The following is a 22,236-nucleotide window of genomic DNA, read 5'->3' on the forward strand; positions in this document are numbered from 1 at the left end:
TTCTTCTTCTTCTTCTCCTCCTCCTCCTCCTTCTTCTTCTTCTTCTTCTTCTTCTTCTTCGCTGCATCAGCGCCACCAACTGACCAACAGAAGGATTCATGTATTAAGATTTGTGTCCAACTGATCTACCTGACTTTATTTTCCTTTTGTTTGCTGTCGTGACACTGTTCATGTTTTAAACAGCAGCATACAGTATGTCCTGAATGAACATTTTCATACACGACCACAAAAACTAATTAAAAACAGGACTACCGCATTTACATTTGATAACTGTGTGTAAAATGAGATGTTGGTCTGGATGTTGTACTGACAGTGTTTGATGAGACACATGAGGATGTTTGATGTTTACCAGAGGACAGTGTTTTCTTTTATTATTAAAAAGGAAAAACAACTGTGACAAAAGGGCACTTTGTGCATCAAGAGGTGTTGTTGTGTTTAGTTCAGTCAGCCTGGCTGCAGCAAACAATCAGCAGGACGGCAGGTCAGTCAGACATTTTCAGTGTTAGTTATCTTTGCATCTTGTCATGATCACATAGCACTTGTTTAATCAGCTACTATCTCTCCCGTGCTCTTTTTAGTGTCTGCACTCTCAGATCAATACAGCCCACCTCCAGCGATATCATCATCATCATCATCATCATCCTCACCAACCCCCTCAACAGAAGCTGTTAATGAACCCCATCAGGTCAAACAGAGACTTTCCCCTAACGAAGATATGAGGTGTGGACAATGATAAGGGATGTTGTGATTCCATGTTACATTCTTCATGAATATGGTTGCTACAATTCAGCCAGTTCTATTGTAAGGTATGTTTCTGTATGCTGTTTCAAATTCGTGCTCCATGTGGCCCTTTTAACTTTGAGCACCTGCCCCTCCAAAGGTCTCTGCATGGCCCAGTAGATGACTGCATAAAAAATGGCTCAGAGTTTTGCATCTTTATCACCAATGTACACGCCCAGTTTCCTGTGCAATCTTCATGTCACAGAGACTTTGATAAACATCTCTTATGTAATAAAGTGCGCAAATATCTGCAATAATAATGGAAGCAGGCTTCTAATTGATATCAAACTTTCACATCTATTCTGAAAGTTCTTGAAAAAGTTTTTAAAAATTTGCACTTACCACGAGCTTTATTGGACATCTTGTTTAACCAAACATTTAAGTAAGTAGAGGAGAACTTATACAAAGAAAGGTTTAAACAAGTCTGTCACTTTTAGTTCACACCGTCCACCCAAATAAATGTGTTGTATTTGTAACACGTAGTAGATTCAATGTAGCAAAAGGGTGAGTATGAACTACTACATTAAGAAACTTGATCTCACAAAATAATACAATTTAGTGTATGTATATGGGCTTTATCTCTGTCAATGGTAACATTAGGTTCACTCAAGAAGGATAGTTGGACAAGGACAATATTTTTTTGTTAAACAGCTTTCATTTGACATTTATTTTCAAAATGATAAACCTTAAATTGTACTGATCACCAAACCATCAAAATGATCCGATAAATGACCGTCTAATTCTGTACTAACCCCAACAGAACAGAACCAGTAAACATAACAATTTGCTATCAAGTGCACTTGGAAAACAATAGACAAAAAAATAAAAAATGGACACTGTGACAATGTGTGGTGTGTGTGTGTGTATTCAGTTCAGTTCATCTACCCAGGTAGTGTGATTTTGTTCAGAATGTCTTAGCTGGATTTCAGTAGAGACGAGTGCATCCTTTTCCTTTTGCCGCGCTGTAAAGCAGAGTCGAGTTCTCACACCCTCCACGCGTGTTGATCCACTCCTCGCTTTACGAATCTCACTGGAATCTGGCTCGCCGTTCAGCATCCACTTTAAACAGTCTCCAAAAAACCAACCTGCATACAGCAGTTGTTTTGCAATTACAATCTATATCTCTCCACTCACTGTACAGTTTAATATTTCTCTATTTCTGAAGCATGAATTCAGTGATAACAGAAAACACAACACATAAAGCTGTGTAAATGAATTAACTCAATAGCATTAGCTTTCAGTAGACACAACACAGAATTCACCATATTATCATCAACTAAACATATCACAGGATACATTCACTGTCTGTCTCCGATTGTTTTTTTAGATTTGCATTAACATGAATAACAGAATGCATAACGCTGCATACAGACACAACGTAGCATCACCTCGTGGTGAATTTAGCTAGCACGCTAAGCTAACGTAAGATAGAAACAAACTCACCGGAGCTTAATCCGACGGGAACAGTAAGAAAGATATCACTCAGCGGTTTATCTCTGCTTTCTCTGCAGTAAAAGACTCCATAGTGCGAAAACTCCAAGGAACACTACCTTGGAACTAAACTTTTAGGGAAGTTACCGCTCAACACGATCTGATGAAAATTTATGTCTTGCTCTTGTCTCTGCCGTAAAAAAAAAAAAAAAAAAAAAAAAAGTAGAAAAAAAAATCTGCAGCACTACTGCGCACTCTGCTGGCACAACGAGAAAACTGCACCGAATTAACCCTATAAATACTGCCAGTTACTGTGTAGTGCAATTTATGGGTGCTACATATTTATTTAAAAAAAAAATCATACAGGCTGTTGCTGTAAATATAAAATAACTGTCGCCTTTTTCACTTTAATTTTTACTAATAAAGAGCAACTTTAACTAATTTAGAGCAACTATAACTAATTTATTTAATTTATAATGTTTCCTCACCATTCTCACCGGGGCCTCCCGCTGGTTAAAACTGGTGATATTAAAAAACACACAGTAATGGTCAGACACAACAACCAATGGACAGACCATGGGTTATAACCAGGTCCAATGGACAGACCATGGGTTATAACCAGGTCCAGGGTGTGTCCCCTGTTGTGAGTTGGCTGCGTGACATGTTGCTTAAAATCAAGGCAGTTTAAAAGATTTAAAAAGTCTCTGGACATTGGGTCCGAGGTGTTATCGATGTGTAGATTAAAATCACCAGTTATTAAAATTCTGTTGTATTTGGTGTGAATGATTGATAAAAGTTCTGAAAATTCACTGATAAAAAGGCTGGAGTGATGCGGTGGTCTGTACACTGTTAAACAGAGGATCTGAGTGCTGCTAAAAACAAAGGCATGATGCTCAAATGATGAGTAACTGTTAAAAGATACTTCAGTTGGGGTGAGAGCGTTTCTAGTGATGGAGGCAGTTCCGCCTCCTCTTCTACTCTGTCTGGTGGAGAATAAAAAGTTAAAATTTAGTGGGGAAGCCTCGGTGAGAACAGCAGGTGCATCAGTGCCAAGCCATGTCTCTGTCAGGAGAAGACTATCCAGTTTATTATCTAAAATCAGGTCGTTAGTAATAAAAGTTTTGTTTAAAAGTCAGTATGTTCAGTATTGGGCTGAAGAAAAATTCTAGTTCCATGTGGCACCTCACTGGCAAAGATCAAAATCCCCTCTGGACCTTAGAAAAGACTCCCAGTATGCACAGCACACTCAACTCCATGAAAAAGACAGAGGAGGCTCCATTCTGAGAATCAGCGACCTGAAAGACACTGATTCAGCAGAAAATCGCTTCACATTCAAGGGATGGAGGTTTGAGTGGGGGAGTGATTTACCTGGAACCACTCTGACCTTCACATGTACTGTGAGCAAAGATTACACTACCATTCAAAAGTTTGGGGTCAACCAGACAATTTCATATTTTCCATGAAAACTCACACTTTTATCCATGTGCTAACATAACTGCACAAGGGTTTTCTAATCATCAATGAGTCTTTCAGCACCATTAGCTAACACAATGTAGCATTAGAACACAGGAGTGATGGTTGCTGGAAATGTTCCTCTGTACCCCTATGGAGATATTCCATTAAAAATCAGCTGTTTCCAGCCAGAATAGTTATTTAACACATTAACAATGTCTGGACTGGATTTCTGATTAATCTAACGCTATCTTCACTGAAAAGAAAAATCTGCTTTTCCTTCAAAATAAGGACATTTTAAAGTGACCCCAAACTTTTGAATGGTAGTATATATTTTGCAATATCAATTTAAGTGCTTATTTTAATACATGGACATGCTGAGAGAAATTAATTGTGATAAAAATGTAACATAAGAGAAAAAAGTTATAAGTAACTTCAAATCTGAACAAATGGAGCATAAACACATCGCTGAAAAAAATTTGATAAGTTGCTGTTAAGAATGTACTATTGTATAATTCCATACTGTATAGATCCGATTTAGGTCCACGGACATTTGGACACTGACACAATTTCTGTATTTCTGTCACCACCACAATGGATCTGAAATTAAGAAATCAATATGTAATTGAACTGCAGACCTACGTTTTAATGAAGGGTACAAATCTTAAATATTGTAACAAATATTTAGGAATTACTCATTTTAGTCCCACCGTTTTTAAAGTCTCAAAAGTAACTGGATAAAACAGGATTATTTTAGAACTCCGATACAAATCCTTAAGAGTCAATGACTGAAATCTAGAACTCGTGAACCAAGAATATTGTTTCTGAGCTAGAACCAGTTTTTTCAGTAAAATTTTATTTGTCGTTATTGTTTTTGAGTGTACATTGGTGACAAACATTTGTGATAGCTTGTGATCAGTCGTTTACATCGCGATGGAAGAATTTTGGTCCAGTTTTCTCTGCAAAATAGTTGTAATTCAGCCATATTAGTTGGTTTTCCAGCAAAAACTGCCTTTTATGGTCTTGCCACAGCATCTCAATGGGACTGAAGTCCAGACTTTGATTTGACCACGTCAAAACCTTTATTTTGTTATTTTTGAGTCATTCAGAGGTGGACGGGCTTGTGTGTTTTGGGTTCTTGTCTCACTGCAGAACCCATATATTTTGAGCTTCAGGTCATGAACTGATGGGTTGATCTTCTCCTGCTGATACAGAGCAGAACTCCATGAGTGATGACAAGTCATCCAGGTCCTCCAGCCATCAACTACCACCACCATGTTTCGCTGCTGGTATCATGTTCTTCTTGTGGAATACAGTATTAGCTTTACACCAGATGTAATGGACCCATGCCTTCTAGAAAGCTCCACCTTTGACTCATCAGTCCATAGGATGTTATCCCAAAAGTCTTGGGGCTCATCTAGATATTTCTTGCAAATACCAGATAAACCTGTATGTTCTCTTTGGTGAGTAGTGGTTTGATCCCATAACTCTCCCATGATGCCATTTTCTCCCAGAGTCTTCCTTATTGTGAATCATGTAGACAGACCTTAGCCGAGGCCAGTGAGGTCTGCAGATCTTTAGATGTTCGTCTAGGTTCTTTTGTGACTGGGGTTAGATGTTGACGTCTTGGAGAAATGTTAGTAGGCCGGTCAGTCCTGGGAAGGTTCACCACTGTTCCATGTTTTCTCCATTTGCAGATAATGTCTCTCACTGTGATTCTCTGGAGTCCCAGAGCCTCAGCAAAGGCTTCAAATTTGTTTGATGATCTGAAAATTTGTGTGTGATAAATATGCAGAAATAGAACATGATCTGTAGGGGGACAAATACTTTTTCACAGCACTGTAAACCTTATACTTACAATCTTGAAAGCTTCTCTTGATTGGAGACTTTGATGATCATATGTCTACATCCTCCAGAGTATTCTTGTTTTTCTTTACTACTTTAAACATCATCTGTGTCCTTCCAGACTTTTTGTTGTTGCTGAGCTCACCAAAGAAAGAACCAAGTTACTGATTTTCTCAATCCCAAGGTTTCTGCTGTTTCTCTGATAGATCTGTTTTGTGTTTTCAGCCTAATGATGACCTCTTTTACTTCCTATGACCACATTTTGAGATTCCTCATGACCAGCTACCAAATGGAAATTCCATTAGTAGCTGAAATTGCTTATCAGTCAATTGCTGATTACTTTTGAGACAAATTATGAAAGTTGTGTCAAATACTTATAGACAAGACAGAAACGTTTGGAATGTGAATGTTAACATTTAGCTGTATGACAGCTTTTTATTCTCTGGCCAGCAGTGGGGAGAGTTTTGTGTGTTGTTGAAAGTTCATTTTATGTGACATTTCTCTCTCATTTTAATTGACAGGTCCAGATATACAGGTGCAGGTGATCTGGTCTTCCACTGGTCCAAAGCTGATTTGTCACAGCAACTGTTTTCCTCCTGGTCATTCGACCTTCGTCTGGCACAAAAATGAAACAAGAATTCAGGAAGAAACCTCCTATTCTTACAGCAAACACACTGATTGTTATTCCTGTGCCTACAAGAGTCTCTTCCAGTGTGTGATTTTACTACACAAAATCAAAAACAAAATGTCATCTTCAAAGTAGCTACATTGTTTTTTACAGAAACTATGAATTAGAGGAGTGCAGTTCTTGTATGTGAAGTGATATTTAGCAAATGCTAAGTAGCCAAGTTTTTTCATCAGGACAAACAGAAATCCAGAGTGAATACTGGACATAGTTTTATCAGGTGGATGCAAACACAACTTCAAATCAAAATATGGCTTCATATCTTTTGAATCTGTAATAAGACCACTGTTTGTGTTCAAGTCTTCCATATGAACTTTATGAGATGTTCTACTGCCACCAAGTGGCAAAAACAAGTAAAGCAGCCATTCTAGGTTAAACCGACAAGTTCACTACACATCAATCACTGCAGTGTCCACAGTCTCACTAACCGACTATCATGTTTAATCACTCATATATTGTACTTACATGCTATGGAAGAGCAGTTTAGCAGCCATTCAAGATTACAAATACTGTCCCTGGGTTGTGATTGTGAAGGTCCTGGAGGTGTGGTGACCACATGTCACATGCATCTTCGTTGGAACTGGAAGGAACACAGTTTTTCAGTGTGCCCTTGTTTTGTTCACACAAGGTTGTAAACGTATGCAGCTGATCAACACTTGGTGGCAGTAACACAAAGAGGTTTGGCAAATACTCTGAAAAAAACTGCAAACACTGATTTAAATCTGCTGAGTCTACATAATGGGTAGCATGAAAACAACAGGGAATGAGCAGAACAATTTGAAATGTTTTTTAATATTCAAGGCATTCTGAACCTGTGTAAGTTACCTTATAAGAATATCTTATTTAAATGCATTGTTGTCATGCTTGGGTTCAAACAAACAAAAGAACAATAGAACAAAATAGATAAACTGACCCGCAGCTGGGATGAAAAACTATGTGGAAATGGCCACTAGAAATATCAAAACTGTGACAGGTTGAAGGCAGATAAATAACTCACAAAAGCATGAAATAAACACAAAACTAATGAAAAATACAATGAGATGCGACAGTCGGTATAATCAGTGTCTTAACGTATGTTCATGTCCTCCAGATGCTCCAAAGGTTCCCTTAGTGCTGATGAGTTCCTCTGGTGAAATCATGAAGGGAAGTTCAGTGACTCTGACCTGCAGCAGTGATGCTAACCCAGCAGCTACTTACACCTGGTACAAGGAGAATGAAGACTCACCAAACGCATCAGGACAGACCTTCGCGACCACTGACTTTAGAGCCGAACACAGTGGGAATTATTACTGTGAAGCTCAGAACACAAGAGGACGTCAAAAGTCCACCTCACATCCAGTGTTTGTGGCAGGTAAATTATGTGCATCCACCTACACAGGCCTGATTATTTTGGATTTTCAGTAAAGGGTTAGAAAAACATAACAGATGCAGGACTTTTTAGTCAGTGTACAAGGACTCACTGAATGGTCTGATGAGTATGAAAATGATCTAAACACAATCAAGCATCCAGTTACACTTCCTTCTGACTCCACAGGTTCTGGGAAATCAGCAGCTTTGGGATCAATCATCACTGTCCTGCTTTGGATTAGGTGAGAAGTTCTGCATGACTATGACTTTGTTCACTAATGTCAAACTTTTTGTCAAATGTTTTCTGAACAAATGATTGAATGTATTCATTTAATTCCTTTACTGTTCTGTGCAGAAGGAAGAAGTGTTTCATACAGCAATGTAAGGGTTAAGAGAGACCTGCCAACAGAGCACAGGTGAGAAAGTTCAATTAGTCCACACCAAGACAAACAGAAAACAAACAAACAAACAAAAAACTCCCAACATTGCAGTTGTCGGAAAAAAACACTTGTCAATCTTCCTGTTTAACCTCCACATTTGCAGCGATTTCATTCATCCCAACAGTTTTACTTCACCAGATTTTGAAAAGTTGAACATGTCTGATCAGTAAATTATGTATACAGACCTATTATCAACTGTTATGCCTCACCCTGTCAGACCCAAAATAAATAAATAAACAAACAAACAAATAAATGAATAAATAAATGGCAAAGTGAAGGTGACTGAACATGTATTTATGAAGTCTGTGTAGATTCTCAGTCATCCAGGTTGTGATGATCACAGGAGTTTCAATCGAAATCAACTGGACTTTTCTTGTAGGTTCTTGAAGATGTTTCACTTTCATCCAAGGTTCTTCTTCAGTTCTAACTGACTGATGGGGAGTTACAGAATGTGTAGTCACTCCAGGCCACATTGCTGATGACCCATAAACGACCAGGGCTCACAGCCTCCAGGTCTGAACTGTTGTGAAACCAGGGGGTCCACCTTGAAGCATGAGTCCTGAGTCGTTAACGCTACCTGGAGTCCCACTACAGTAAACCCAAGGTGCCAAAGGTCCCACAGAAGCCCAAGGTCCCCCACCAACACCAGGTGTCCAAATACTGGCTCCAGTGACCTCAGATTGTACACTGTCCATTCAAGAAGCCAGGCTACCAGCCCAACGTGCTACGCCAGAAATCCCATTAGAGCAGTCGCTAACCTTAGCAGCTAAGTCAGTTAGAACTGAAGAAGAACCTTGGATGATGGCGAAATGTCTTCAAGAACCTACAATAGAAGTCCCATTAATTTTTACTTTGTCTTTGTAACATGTCACAAAGGAATATAATCTGGCAGAAAATGCGCTTTCCTCAAAATTTAACTCAGAATTCAGTTTTAAAACAAAATATCACTGATGAGCATACAGGACTTTGTCTAAGCAAACAAGCATTAATCAGAGTGAGTGTCATAGACAGTTGTTTGGCCCATCAAAGTAGGATTAATTGTACAAAAACAAGATCACCAAATACAGAAACTCTCAGTACCTGGTGAAGTAGCTGAAGAAGAACCTTCCCTTTCCAGACTCAAATCAAACTGGTATTTTTTTCCTGTAAGTTCAGTTTGTTCCACAATGTGCTCAAGTTCTGTTTGTCCCATCAGCTACCTTCAAGTCCGCTGTTTGACACCCCTCAGCAGAAAGACCACCGACAGAACAGCAGGATGAGCTCCACTACAGCAGCATCTGCTGCTCTCAGACACACACAGATGTTCTGTACTCCAACATCAGGCAGGTTCAGCCCCACACAGAGGAAGACGAGGAGGAAGAGGATGCCGTTGATTACAATGATTTAAAAGTTGAAAGTTCGAGCAGATCATCAGGGTGAGCAGCTCCTCTCATGCACTACCGTTCAAAAATTTAGAGTTACTTAGAACTGTCCTTATATTCTTTTAGTGAAGATAACATTAAATGAGTCATAAATACAGTGTAGACATTGTTAATGTGGTAAATGACTATGGGATAAATAGACCACACCTGAAAGCAGCCGTCAATTTGATAGTAGGCTAATTTGTTTGCCTGTAAATTTTATCTTTGAAAAGATAATTTGGGGAAGTTGCACCAAGTTCCAGTGACTGAAAGGTACTTGCGTGCCGTGATGATGATGATGATGATGATGATGATGATGATGATGATGATGATGATGATGATGATGATGATGATGATGATGATGATGATGATGATGATGATGATGATGATGATGACGATGATGCTTCCTTGATGGATGGTCTGGTCGGCCTTTCTTGATGTGGGTCAGAACAGCGGTGGACAGAGTGGAGCCTCGGAGTCTGGATTGTTCTCAGGTAGGAGAACTCTTGGGTTGGGTGATTCTGGTGTTAAAGGAGGACTCTTGACTGTGATGGTGCAGGAGGACTCTGATGGTAAAGGAGAGCTCTTTCTTCGAACGGAGGACTCTTGGGTTGGGAGGCTCTTCTGGGAGGACTCAAAATGGTGCAGGAGGACTCAAAGTGGTACTTTCAGATGTGATCTTTTAAAGTGGACCTTTGCATATCATTAACTCAGCAGGGGTCTGGTACTTCCTCCGTCAAGGGAGGGCTGATGTCCAGATGCCCCTCAAAGAGTTACATTTTCAGGTAATTTTTGTGGTGTCTGTAACTCCAAAAATATTGTACTTTGGTGAACAGGGTGTATCTGGGTGCATTACTGATGGACAGGGGATCACAACGATACCAAATATGATCATGTAAATGACAGACATGTTACAAATTATGTCAATGGTACCAAAACAATTAAAACAGAGGATTAAAGACAAGACAAGATATAGGTTGACCATGAAGTTATTGAAAAGTTCACTTGTTCTATGAAATGGATGTATAAAAAATTAGTTTAGTCCAGAATTGTGGGATGATTGTCTTTGTTGGTTCTGACGTGAGTCCAGAGTTCGTGAGTGGAATGTCCTTGAAGTTGTCATCCAGGTTCCTGAGCCTCCCTCCTTCAATGGCTCAGGAGTCAGTCCGAATGTGTATTGGCGGCCATTTGGTCCCTTTGTTGGCCAGATAGTGAGTGGGGGTTTAGATCAGCTTAATATACATCCTGGAGTGGAGGTCTGTGTGGAGGAATCCTTTAACGTCTGGTCTCATGCTCTCCTGCTGATTCGATACTTTGCATCCTCATATCAGGTCTGGATATGAGGGTGCATTTGTATCCTCCCTTGCTTGCAGTGTCTTGGTGTCTCAGCTCCACTGATCAAAGCGAGCCCCATCTCCAATCTGTGGCTGTGAAGGTGTTAAATCTGTTTTTGTCCTGTTCCACTGTATAATAATGGCTGGTGGATCCTACAGTAGTGTACATCTTGTTTTTTCATCGAGTCCAGTTCTTGATTCTTAGAGGAATTTTCTTTGACTGATAGAATATGAGCTTCTTTTAATGGGGTGTAAGCAGCAGAAGTTAATTTTATTTTCCCTCCATGTTTTCATCACTTCATTGATGAATTGGGATTAATTTACTCACATCTATCATTGTGGGTATGTTTTGACTAAAAACTAGTTCTCACAGTAACAGAAAGATGGTGAAAATAGTCCAATGTATCCTTCTTTCCTATCATTAGCACTTCCTTTGACCTTGCCACTTTGAATTTCTCCCAAGTATTTAAGGAAAAGATGAAGATTTTTGCATGGTATAAATTTTACTTCTTGGTAGCTCTTTGAAAAGTGGAACCCAACTTTCTTTCCACTGCACCAGAAACATGTTGAGAGTGGCACCAACATCTTGGACTGAAATCTAAGCACGTTTTGAACTTTTCCAGTAGTTCATAATTGCTTTAGCTACCCCAACTTCAAAAAATGATATCAGTGTTATTCTGAAAGCTAAAAGAGAACTCCTGGAGAAGCACAATTACCTATAATATTAATCATTTCCAATGTTTTGATTTGGAACTTTGGCAGTTTCTTTACTTCTTCATCTGCTACTAGAGACCAAGAGTTAAAGTACCCTTATTTTATCTGTCCATCCACACAGAGAATGATCTTTGCCCATGTTAGTGTGATGTTTTCCAAAAGACTGGCAGATCCTCTTTACTCCAATATCAGATCAGCCTGTCCACAAAAACACAAAGAAGAAATGAAAGAAGAAGAAGAAATGGTGGAGTATGTTGTTTACTTTTGTGTTATGTCTATTTATGTCTGTAGTTTGTCTGTATATTTGTTCCTGCTGGCATCTCTTGGCCAGATCATGTTTGCAAATGAGAACTGGTTCTCAGACATTTTTACCTGGTAAAATAAAGGTCAAATAAATAATAAAAAAAATAAAATGTAGTGAGCTGCAAGAGCATCATCAGGTTAAAATGACAGTTGGTGTCAGTTAATGGTTGTGTTAAAATATTTTTAACAGTTTTACTTATATTTCAATAATTGCAGAATCCAGATCACCAGTCAGGAGGCTGCAGTGGATCCAGCACAGTCAGCAAATGTCTCCAAAACATGAAAAGATGAATCGCCAGCCTTTTTTAATCCAAAGTAAAGCTTTGTCTCTTAAAAGGACACAACACTGAGTTGTATGTGTTATGCTATTCTGGTGGAATTCTTGTTCTGGGAACATAATACACACATTTAAAATCTAAATTTACTTACACACAACAAACAGCAGTGTTCTCAGTATTTGATTTTGCATTTTAGGATTTGTGTAACTGATGATTTCCTTGTCAGATGATGAATATTTGTCGCCTGCCGACATGCAAATGCTACAACAGTAGGAGCATAGAATAGTATCACTTTTCACTATCTTCTCATCTGTGCATTAGCAGCTGTTTTTCTTTGAATGTGCAACCAGACTAGATGTTTCACTGAAACTAATGTCTCAGTACTATATAAAAATTCATAATACAAGATAATCTTCATATAAGTCTACATCATTCCTTTGATCTATCACAGCAGACCACCTTCTTCCTTTGCTCCGTGGTAAAGTTCAGATGCTCAGGTGCTCATTGTGGGTGTTTTCAGTGGTGAACTGTTTTTTCAGCTTTTGCACACTAACTGGTCCATGACTGCACGGCTTCAAACGGTGCTGCACTGTGTATTCTGAAACTTTCCTATAAGCATTTTTAGCTATTTGTGTTACAGTTGGTCTGCTGTGGGATCCGAATTACAGTCTGTTGTAAAGATTGATTTGACTCATGGACCATAAAATTTCTGAATCCATTTGGATGGACATTACAACAGATCAACCCACATGCTGTCATTAGCAAGACACACAATCAGTGCTTCCAGACCTGCAATCAGAGTGTATGTTTACTCCGCCAAGGAACGTAGCGGAGTTATGTGATGATCAGCATTGGTTTGTCCATCTGTCTATCTGTCTGGTCACAACATTACTCACAAACAGACTAACGGATTTGGATGAAATTTCCAGGGGAGGTCAGAAATGACACAAGGACCAAGTGATTAGATTTTTGCAGGGATGTGGCTTATAGTCTGGATCCATGGATTAGTTAAAGATTTCTGTATGATTGGGAATTACACAGTCACTGTAACTATGACAACAAGTGAACACTACGTCAGCTACCTGCTGATGATCACATGATTGTGATCCTACTAAGTCCACCGCTGCGGACTTATTGGGACTTATCCATCGGAAATGATACAAGAAACAACTGATTAAATTGTGGGGGTGTTTCTGAGTCCCATCAATTCCTGCTGCCTGCTACATATTTAAGTCACGCGATTCGGTATCCGTACATAACGTACACATGCATAACACACACCTGTGCTCAGCACAAGGTCATTTTGTTTGTGGGTACATCTATATTAAATTGACACATTCTATGTTGCCGTGATTTCTGATCATCAACAACTAATAAATAAATGCTGCATTTCTTAAAATAAAAATGCTGCATTTCTGACAATGCCATATGGGGGAATGAGCAGCCTTGGTGGAGTACTGTGCTTACGTAGTTTATCTTGATGGAGTTGTAGGCACCGAGTAATATTTCAGTTTTTGAATACACAAGAGTCCCTCAGATTTATCGCCTGCACTGTTTTCTTCGTTAACAGTAATTTGATAAATCATAGTTTATTGTCTTGTACTTCATCTTTGACATGTTTTAATTTTCTGTTAGCACTGTTGCCTCACAGCGGTATTTGTCCAAGCCTGGGATCTTTCTGTGTAGAGTTTGCATGTTCTCCCTGTACATGTGTGGGTTTTCTCCGGGTACAAAAACATCCATCCATGATCTATACACCGCTTAATCCTCATTAGGGTTGTAGGGGTGCTGGAGTCTATCCCAGCTGACTTAGGGTGAAGGCAGGGGACACCTGGACAGGTCACTAGTCTATCACAGGACTACATATAGAGACAAACAATCACACTCACATTCACACCTATGGACAATTTAGACTCTCCAATTAACCTGAACATACTTTTGGACTGTAGGAGGAAGCAGGATAACCTGGAGAAAATATTACACTCTGAAATGAGCAAAACCAAACTCTGGGTCTACAAAGTTATGAATTCTAATTTCTAATTGGATTTCTATGCTGTTCTTTTCTTCTTCTCACCTGATTTAGATACTGAAAACAAACAGTGGTAGAACCGGGGTTGTTTGCCGTTTGTCCAAACTACAAAGGAAGTATGAAAATGCAAAGTTTGGACATGAGCTTTCCTGGATGTTTACTGACCTCATGCATGGTAATAATGCAACGGGGAAGGAAGCTGGGTGAGCTGCTTTATAAAAAGGCTTATCTCCACCTCTAACAGGATCACAACTGTCACTCTTACTAAAGTTATGACTTTATTTCTTGCAGATGCAGAGATGAGAGGAGCAACTATGGCTTTAACAGCAGCAGGACTCGTCATTGTCGTTTTCTCTGTACAAGGTACCGTGAATCTACATTTACATTTACCTATGACATGAACGGAATTCATGATATTTCACTGACAAAACTGGACATCTTGAATGTTTGTGTTTGCATCCCACTTTTCTGTTTAGTCTCATAGAGGTGACGGATAGGAAGGTCTGAGATGCATTTAAGTTTACTTTTGAACTATTCCTCTTAAATCAACCCCACAAATTGAATAGTAAAAGACGATCCAGTCTTGAATGGGTCTCTGTGTTATCAGCTGACAAAATCTTTGCATTATGCTGCAGTGTGAGTTTACATTTATAGAAAGGTGCTGATTCTTACTACATAAAACACTGATTAAACTTTAATGGTACATTTAACAGTCACTTCAAAATCCAAAACAATTACACTTCATTCTACCAAGGTAATCCTCTCAGTAACAACAGAGCTTTCAGTGCAGAGTAGTTTGTTCCTCTTGTGATTGGTTCAGACACCATATCCCTACCAGTCCAGACCCAGGACTGCCATACAACGACTCACAATCCTAAACTGGAATCTCCTGTAGTTTAACTGAATGTGTCACTAGTTGAAGAATGTTGACAATATACACTCAAAGCAGTCCAATAAAAATCAATTTCCAAACCATTTCAGATAAAGTTCATAGTAAAGGTCAGAGTCAGTTGGGGCCCAATGCAAAATTTTTGTGTCAGTGCATCAAAATCTAGCCATAGTTGCAGTTCTGAGCTCTGGTACTAAGAAACACTTTAAGGTTAACAAGAAAGATATCCTGCATGATCTTTTCTTTCTAATATTTTGTAGTGACTTTAATAAAAAAAAGTTTTTTGTTACCTCGCACCTTCTTGGCATTGCTTAATGTCAGTGCCTCCTACCTGATCCTCCCATAATCAGTTGAGAGTTGTAACTTTAAACATTAAACTGCTGCTATTTCCTATTGAAATTATGACATTTCACATGATTTTGATGCTCAAAATTTCCTACAGAAAAATTGTGCTAAACAAAAGTGTGATTTGTGGTTTAGCTTGTGGCAAATGAAGTGGATATGAAACTGATTTGAATTTACATCATGTGTCGATCTTCTGCACGTACGAATTTATGAACTTAAAAATGTGCGACAAAAATAATGCAAAGTCCAAAGCGTTAAATTTTCACCTACTCTTTTGTACTTTGAGAACCTGTAACTCTATGAAGGTAAAATTTTGCATGACTTCAATAAATATACTAAAGTTATTGTACAAAAAAGTAGGTGATTCTCAGGAGGTGGGAATTTTTTTCAGATTTGGTTGATTTCAAATGGATTGACTCACTGGCCTTTAGCTCTAAGAACTACAAATGTGCTGGTTGCTCAAAAATCTTTGTGACAAAACCTTATCAAGTATAGACAAAAATATTCCCAATCCACATCTTTTCAGGCCTGTTTTTAAATTAATTTTCTTTAACTTTTCTTGTATTGCCATGTATGTGCTGAACCAGTTCATTCTGTCTGTGGGATATTTCCATGTCCTGCAGAGTTACCAGCAAACAACCTTAAACAAACTTATTTTCTATTTTTTTCCGCTATATACACACCTCATTGTCCTGCATTTGTTCCTACTGATTAACAGCCTGACCACAGAGTAAATAGAGAGGAAACAGACTTCTGATAAAGCATTATTAACAAAACAAACTGAGCAAACATGACACGGAACAAGTCTGTTGAGCAGATGGAAATATTTGTTTGTATTTAAATATCGAGGGGCCAGTTTACAGCCACATACACTGCAACTACCATAACATTCCTATGTCTTTGCATTGTGGGTAATGTAGGCCTCATCAAGAAAATGCTTTGAATAAAAAAAAAAAAATCCTCAAAGTTTTGACCTTAAACAAACACTATCCAGTGTTATAGAAGTGCAAGGCAGTACTCTCTTTAAAAGAGTGTAGTGTCGCCACCAAACCAAACAACCAGCCAGCCAACCAGTAAACGAATATACCAACAAACATACCAACCAACCAACCAACCAACTCAAGCAGCAATTAAACACACCTAGAAATTAAAAGTGTCTTTAAGTGAACAACAATTACACTAAATTCACTGTTTGTTCTTTGCTAAACATTGGTGTAATAAGAAATGTTTTAAAAGACAAATGCTGCTTTCAAACTGCATTTAAATGTACATGAATATGAACAAATTGTTGGTAGTTGGTCTTAAGTCTAAGTAAAAAGGAATTCCAATTCTGTGAAAAATGTAGCTTACTATGTGCCCCAGTCTATCCACAGTGTAGAATAATATAATTTATTTGTATTGCACCTTTAAAACCAAATGTTATAAAGTGCTGACAGACCAGTATGAGCTGGTAATATTGACTGATTTATGTTGGCTTGAACATTCCTGAACCCAAAATTTTACTAACAAACGTACAGATGTTTAATTCTCCATTCCTGAACAAAGTACGACTTGTTTAACTTTCTGTCTGCGGGACTTTTGTGGTCGCATGTTCGATAATAATTTGTCTGGACTGAAATTTGTTTTATGAAAATGTGTGGTTACTGGGATCTTACTGGTGAAAGCTGAAACCGCGTCCATGTTTGTGTGTAGGAATGCATGTAATGTACAGTGCAAAGCATCTGGTGTTACCAAATATATTGAATATGAAATAAAAATAAAACATTTTAAATAATCACAATTTGTTTTTGCTGATTGTTCAATAACCAGAATCCACTAAATGACCCAAAACTAACTAAACAAGTGCTGCATTGGACTTTGTTAGCACAGGTGTGGGAGAGGGAAGGAGTCAGAGATGAGAGAAAAACATGGATTAGATAATGATACAGCCAGATGTTAAACATAACATGTTAAACATTACATGTTAAACATAACATGTTAAACATTACATGTGCACTCCAACTACTGACTTTGCTTTTGCTTCACAAAACTCCAAGAAAAACGACTGTACTTCCTCCTGAACCCGGCAGCATATAGCCCAGTTTGTTTTGTATCATGTTAAGGATGAAATTCTTTGTCTTGGTCCTTTTTGAGCTCTGTGGCTGTTTTATGGTAATAAACTGCCAAATTTAAGTGAGCAACTTTAACTAAAAATATCAGCTTTAGCTAATATAGAGCAATTTTAATTCATGTACACTACTGTTCAAAAGTTTGGGGTCACTTAGAAATGTCCTTATTTCTGAAAGAAAAGCATTTATTTTTTTTCAATGAAGATGACATTAAATTGATGGTAAATAATACAGTCTAGACATTGTTAATGTGGTAAATGACTATTCTGGCTGGAAATGCTGCAACCATGTGTGACAAACAACGTGTAAGTTTTCATGGAAAACATGAAACTGAAACTGTCTGGGTGACCCCACAAACTTTTGAACATACTGTGGGTCAACTTTAACTCATTCAGAGCAACTTTAAATAATATAGAGCAACTTTAACTAATGTAGAGCAGCTTTAACTTATTTTTGAACAACTTTAACTAAAGTTGGGCAACTTTAACTCATTTTGACCAACTTTAAATAACATAGAGCAACTTGAACTAATACCGAGAAACTTTAACTCATTAAGAGCAACTTTAACAAATATGGAGCAACTTTGACTCATTAAGAGCAATTTAAACTCATATGGAGCAACTTTAACTAATATAGAGCAACTGTACTTCATGTAAACTACCATTCAAAAGTTTGGGGTCTCTTAGAAATGTTCTTATTTTTGAAAGAAAAGCAGCTTTTTTTCAATGAAGATACCATTAAATGAATGATAAATCCAGTCTAGACATTGTTAATGTGGTAAATGACTATTCTAGCTGGAAACAGCTGATTTTTAATGGAATATCTCCATAGAGGTACAGAGGAACATTTTCAGCAACCATCACTCCTGTGTTCTAATGCTACATTGTGTTAGCTAATGGTGTTGAAAGGCTCATTGATGATTAGAAAACCCTTGTGCAGTTATGTTAGCACATGGATAAAAGTTTTCATGGAAAACATGAAATTGTCTGGGTGACCCCAAACTTTTGAATTATAACATAAGTCTTTGTTGTTCTGTGGTGAGTCTACATGATGAAATATCCCTACATAGTATTCAGCTCTGCCCTCTCTTGTTGTGTATCTGATTGTGGTCTCCGATGTGCTTTGTGTTACAGTGGCACACAGTCAGAACTGGGATGTGACTTACACTCAGCTTAGGATGTGTGGTCCCAAAGGATCAGCAGTGGACATGAACTGCAGCTACACATACCCAGCTGAAGTGCATGGAAAGGAAAATATAGTTCAGACAAAATTCTGGTATGTTGGAAGAAAAGAGGATCTCCAAAGAAAATCATCATCATACGAAGGTCGTGTGCACTATGACTGGCACTATGACAGTGACTGCACTCTGAGAATCACAGACCTGAGAGTGGAAGACTCAGCTGTGTACAAGTTCAGGTTCATAACAAACCTTGACAAGTTTTCTGGTGAACCTGGAGTCACTTTGACTGTCACAGGTAACATCATCTGATTATTATTATTCATTTTATTCAACATGATCAGTGGAGCTCATGAATGTTGGCAGTTTTCTAGTCCTTACACCTTTTGCTTTTATGTGTTTTTGAAAACCAATTATGGGTCCTTTCTCACTTGTGTGAAAGTGATTGACATCAGAATAACGTCAGCCGGTGGGTCTTCTACCAAGGCAGAGCTGAGGTGTGAGAGCCATTGCAGTCCAGATGATCACGTCTGGTTGAAGAATGGACAACAAGTCTCAGAGGGAATTACTTACAGACACAACTTTCAACCTGAAGACAACATCTGCTGTGCTTTGAAAGGACACGAAGATCACTGCTCTCCTTCACTGTGTGAGTTCACTTCATTATGTCACTAACTTCAACCCATCCGCACTGTTGAATATTCAGTTCTTTGATTTCATGAGTTTTTTTTTTTTACCTTCACGCAGACCAGACTGTTTCCACTGTGAACTTGTTGTCATGTAACGCATGTCTGTTTGTTGTTTACCAGATGCTCCAAAGCTTCCCTCTGTGTCAGTGAGTCCCTCTGCTGAGATAGTGGAGGGAAGTTCAGTGAATCTGACCTGTAACGGTGAGGCTAATCCAGCAGCTACTTACACCTGGTTTAAGGTGAATGATCGTGACCCTCTCAGTCAGACACCACAGCTTAACTTCAGATCCATCCGGTCCTCTGAGTCTGGACAGTATTCCTGTACAGCTACCAATGCACTGGGGAACACATCATCTAGCATTTATATAAATGTTAAATGTGAGCGTGGTAACGTATTTTAAAATCATCACGCAGTACAGCTGATTAGTAACTAGAAAAAAACATTTACTATATGCCAATATATGTCCTCCAGATGCTCCAAAATTTGCCTCTTTGTCAGTGATTCCATCTGGTGAGATAGTGGAGGGAAGTTCAGTGAATCTGACCTGCAGCAGTGATGCTAACCCAGCAGCTAATTACACCTGGTATAAGGAGAACCAAACCCTGCTTCAAGGACCAGAACATATTTATCATTTCACCTCTATCAGCCCTGACGACAGAGGAATCTACTACTGCAAGGCTGAGAATCAATTTGGACACATCAACTCTTTATTTCTGTTTCTAAACGTCCAATGTGAGTAGTAATTCATTCCCAGATATCCCTTGTCTGACTTAGTGCACTTTTGTGTTTTCTTATATTTGCTCAAGCATGTTTCCACACATTTAAAGTTGCAGACTTTAGATGTTTATATATGTAGAATGAGAAGTGATTAGTGATAGCAAGAGCCTTTATGGTGTCAGATTAAAAAAACAAAAACAACAACTTTATGTTTCATGTTAATCAAAATCTAGTCTACGAAATGTGTTGAAAGGTTTTCCAAATGATTCTAAAACTTCCCCCTGTGTCATTGAGTCCATTTAATGATAAAATGGAGAGCAGTTTGAGAATCGACTATGCTTCCGAGGGACTCTGAGTGTATTTACATGCAGTTCTAAAGACATGTTTGAGGAGGATAGATAGAAATTGTTATGAATCTTTAAATCAGAGACTCAGATGCGAGGCAACAGAGACACGACAGACTTGGCATACAAGTAAAACACTTGTTTAGTAGAAAAGTTTCCAAAAACTACAACAGGATGTGACGCTAGAGGATCACAAAACAGGAAGTACTAACTCTGGAAGATCTCGGAACAGAATCAGGACCCCCTAGTGGGTAGGAGGTTAACTGTAAACAGGTTTAATACACTAACCAACTACGAAAACTAACCCGAAACTTGGTAACATCAAGACAGGAAAGCTAAAGATTAAATAGGATATGGAGTAACATTACTGCCAAGAGTTCGGCGTACTGTAACAAAAGCAAGTAGCTCAAGCAGCAGAACAAATTGAGGAACTAACCAGGGACTCTAAAAACAGAAAGACACTAATTGAACTGGCTCGTTGAAAGAGCTGGGGACATCACTGTCCAAGGCGGGGAACTGGAGCTGGGACGGTAGGGCAGGTTAGGTGGCGCATGGCCAGGTGTTAGTTGGAATCTGGACAGGCGCTGCAGTGACCAGCATGAGGTGAGCGGAAGGGCTGCCGTCTCGGCTGGTGCTGTGATGGAGGACGAAGATTGATGGTGATTTGGAGGAATAGCAGGGCTGGCAGGGTGACTAAAGGGGAATCCAGCAGGAAGGGCGAGCGGGCAGGAATCCAACTAGAGCAATGAGAGAATTATTATTATTATTATTATTATTATTATTATTATTATTATTATTATTATTATTATTATTATTATTATTATTATTATTATTAATAATAATAATAATAATAATTTATTTATTTATTTATTTTACCAGGTAAGATCAGTTGAGAACAATTTCTCATTTACAATTATGACCTGGCAAGAGGTCCAAGCAGGAAGAAAGATAACAAATAAACAATGCATAAACAAAAAAGGACACACGTGTTTAAACAGAGATTAAAAACACCCTAAAATAATGCTAGCAATTCAATGAAAACAGTCAATATGTGCAGTGGTCAGCTAGGATCTGCTGCAGCTTCTGCTTTAGGAAGTAAAGTGATGGAAGCAATGACAGTTTCAGAGATTTTTGGAGGGAATGCTAATCGATCGCTGCAGCAAAACAAAATGAATTCTGGCTAAAGACAGTGCGAACCTTGGAGACAGAGAGTGTTATGAAATCGCTGGACCTCAGGTGGTAGTTGTTATGGGAGGGGTGTAAGAGATTGGAGAGGTATTGAGGAGTCGTCCCTGATAGGGTCTTGTAAATGAGTAAAGGCCAGTGTTGGAGTCGCCTGGTGCAAACGGAAGCCTGTTAAGGGCCACTTAGGGGCCATTTTATAGATGACATCGCTGTAGTCGAACATGCGAAGGATGGTCATCTTCACAAGAGTGTTTTTGGCAGAGTATGTAAAGGAGGCCTTATTACGGTCAGCACATTGAACAACAAAAGGGAGCTAGACTGAACCGGGGCCAACACTGACTGGAGTAGTTCACGATGCGGTGATAAGTAGTGGCAGCGTCTGGCTTTTATGGAAGGAGGATGATGCGTGGTGATCACTCCCACCTGCTCGCCCGCCAGTTCCACTGATTGTGATTGGAAGCACCTGTCCGCATGCTACATGCCACCTAGGAGATGGGGGAAGGGACGGAGTATCTGCCACTATCTGGCAGCTGAGGTGGAGGACGTGACAGAAATATAACCCCAGTTATAGTACAAGTACAATATGTAATCACGACAAAGACACAGCAGTGGTCTACATCATCGTAGTTAGTACTTGCAAATATACAGGTCATTGTAGTGTCTATATTATCCTGTATTTGACAGATGAAGTATTTGCGTCACACATTAATTAGAGCTTTAGAGAGCCCGGAGAGTGATAGAAT

The 22,236-nt window shown here is 38.8% G+C and overlaps 1 protein-coding gene across 1 annotated transcript in view; it reads left to right on the top strand.

Moving 5' to 3' along the window:
• The first annotated feature begins 6,931 nt into the window (after positions 1-6,931).
• Positions 6,932-22,236, top strand: part of LOC111570655 (sialoadhesin-like) — a 33,175-nt gene continuing 17,870 nt past the window's right edge. The window contains exons 1-5 of the mRNA XM_055010374.1: positions 6,932-6,935; positions 7,284-7,544; positions 18,514-18,855; positions 19,000-19,206; positions 19,367-19,633. Of these exons, the coding sequence (XP_054866349.1) occupies positions 6,932-6,935; positions 7,284-7,544; positions 18,514-18,855; positions 19,000-19,206; positions 19,367-19,633 (1,081 nt within the window). The remainder of the gene's footprint in view (positions 6,936-7,283; positions 7,545-18,513; positions 18,856-18,999; positions 19,207-19,366; positions 19,634-22,236) is intronic.

The sequence above is a fragment of the Amphiprion ocellaris genome, chromosome 4, assembly GCF_022539595.1.
Source record: "Amphiprion ocellaris isolate individual 3 ecotype Okinawa chromosome 4, ASM2253959v1, whole genome shotgun sequence".
NCBI lineage: Eukaryota > Metazoa > Chordata > Actinopteri > Pomacentridae > Amphiprion > Amphiprion ocellaris.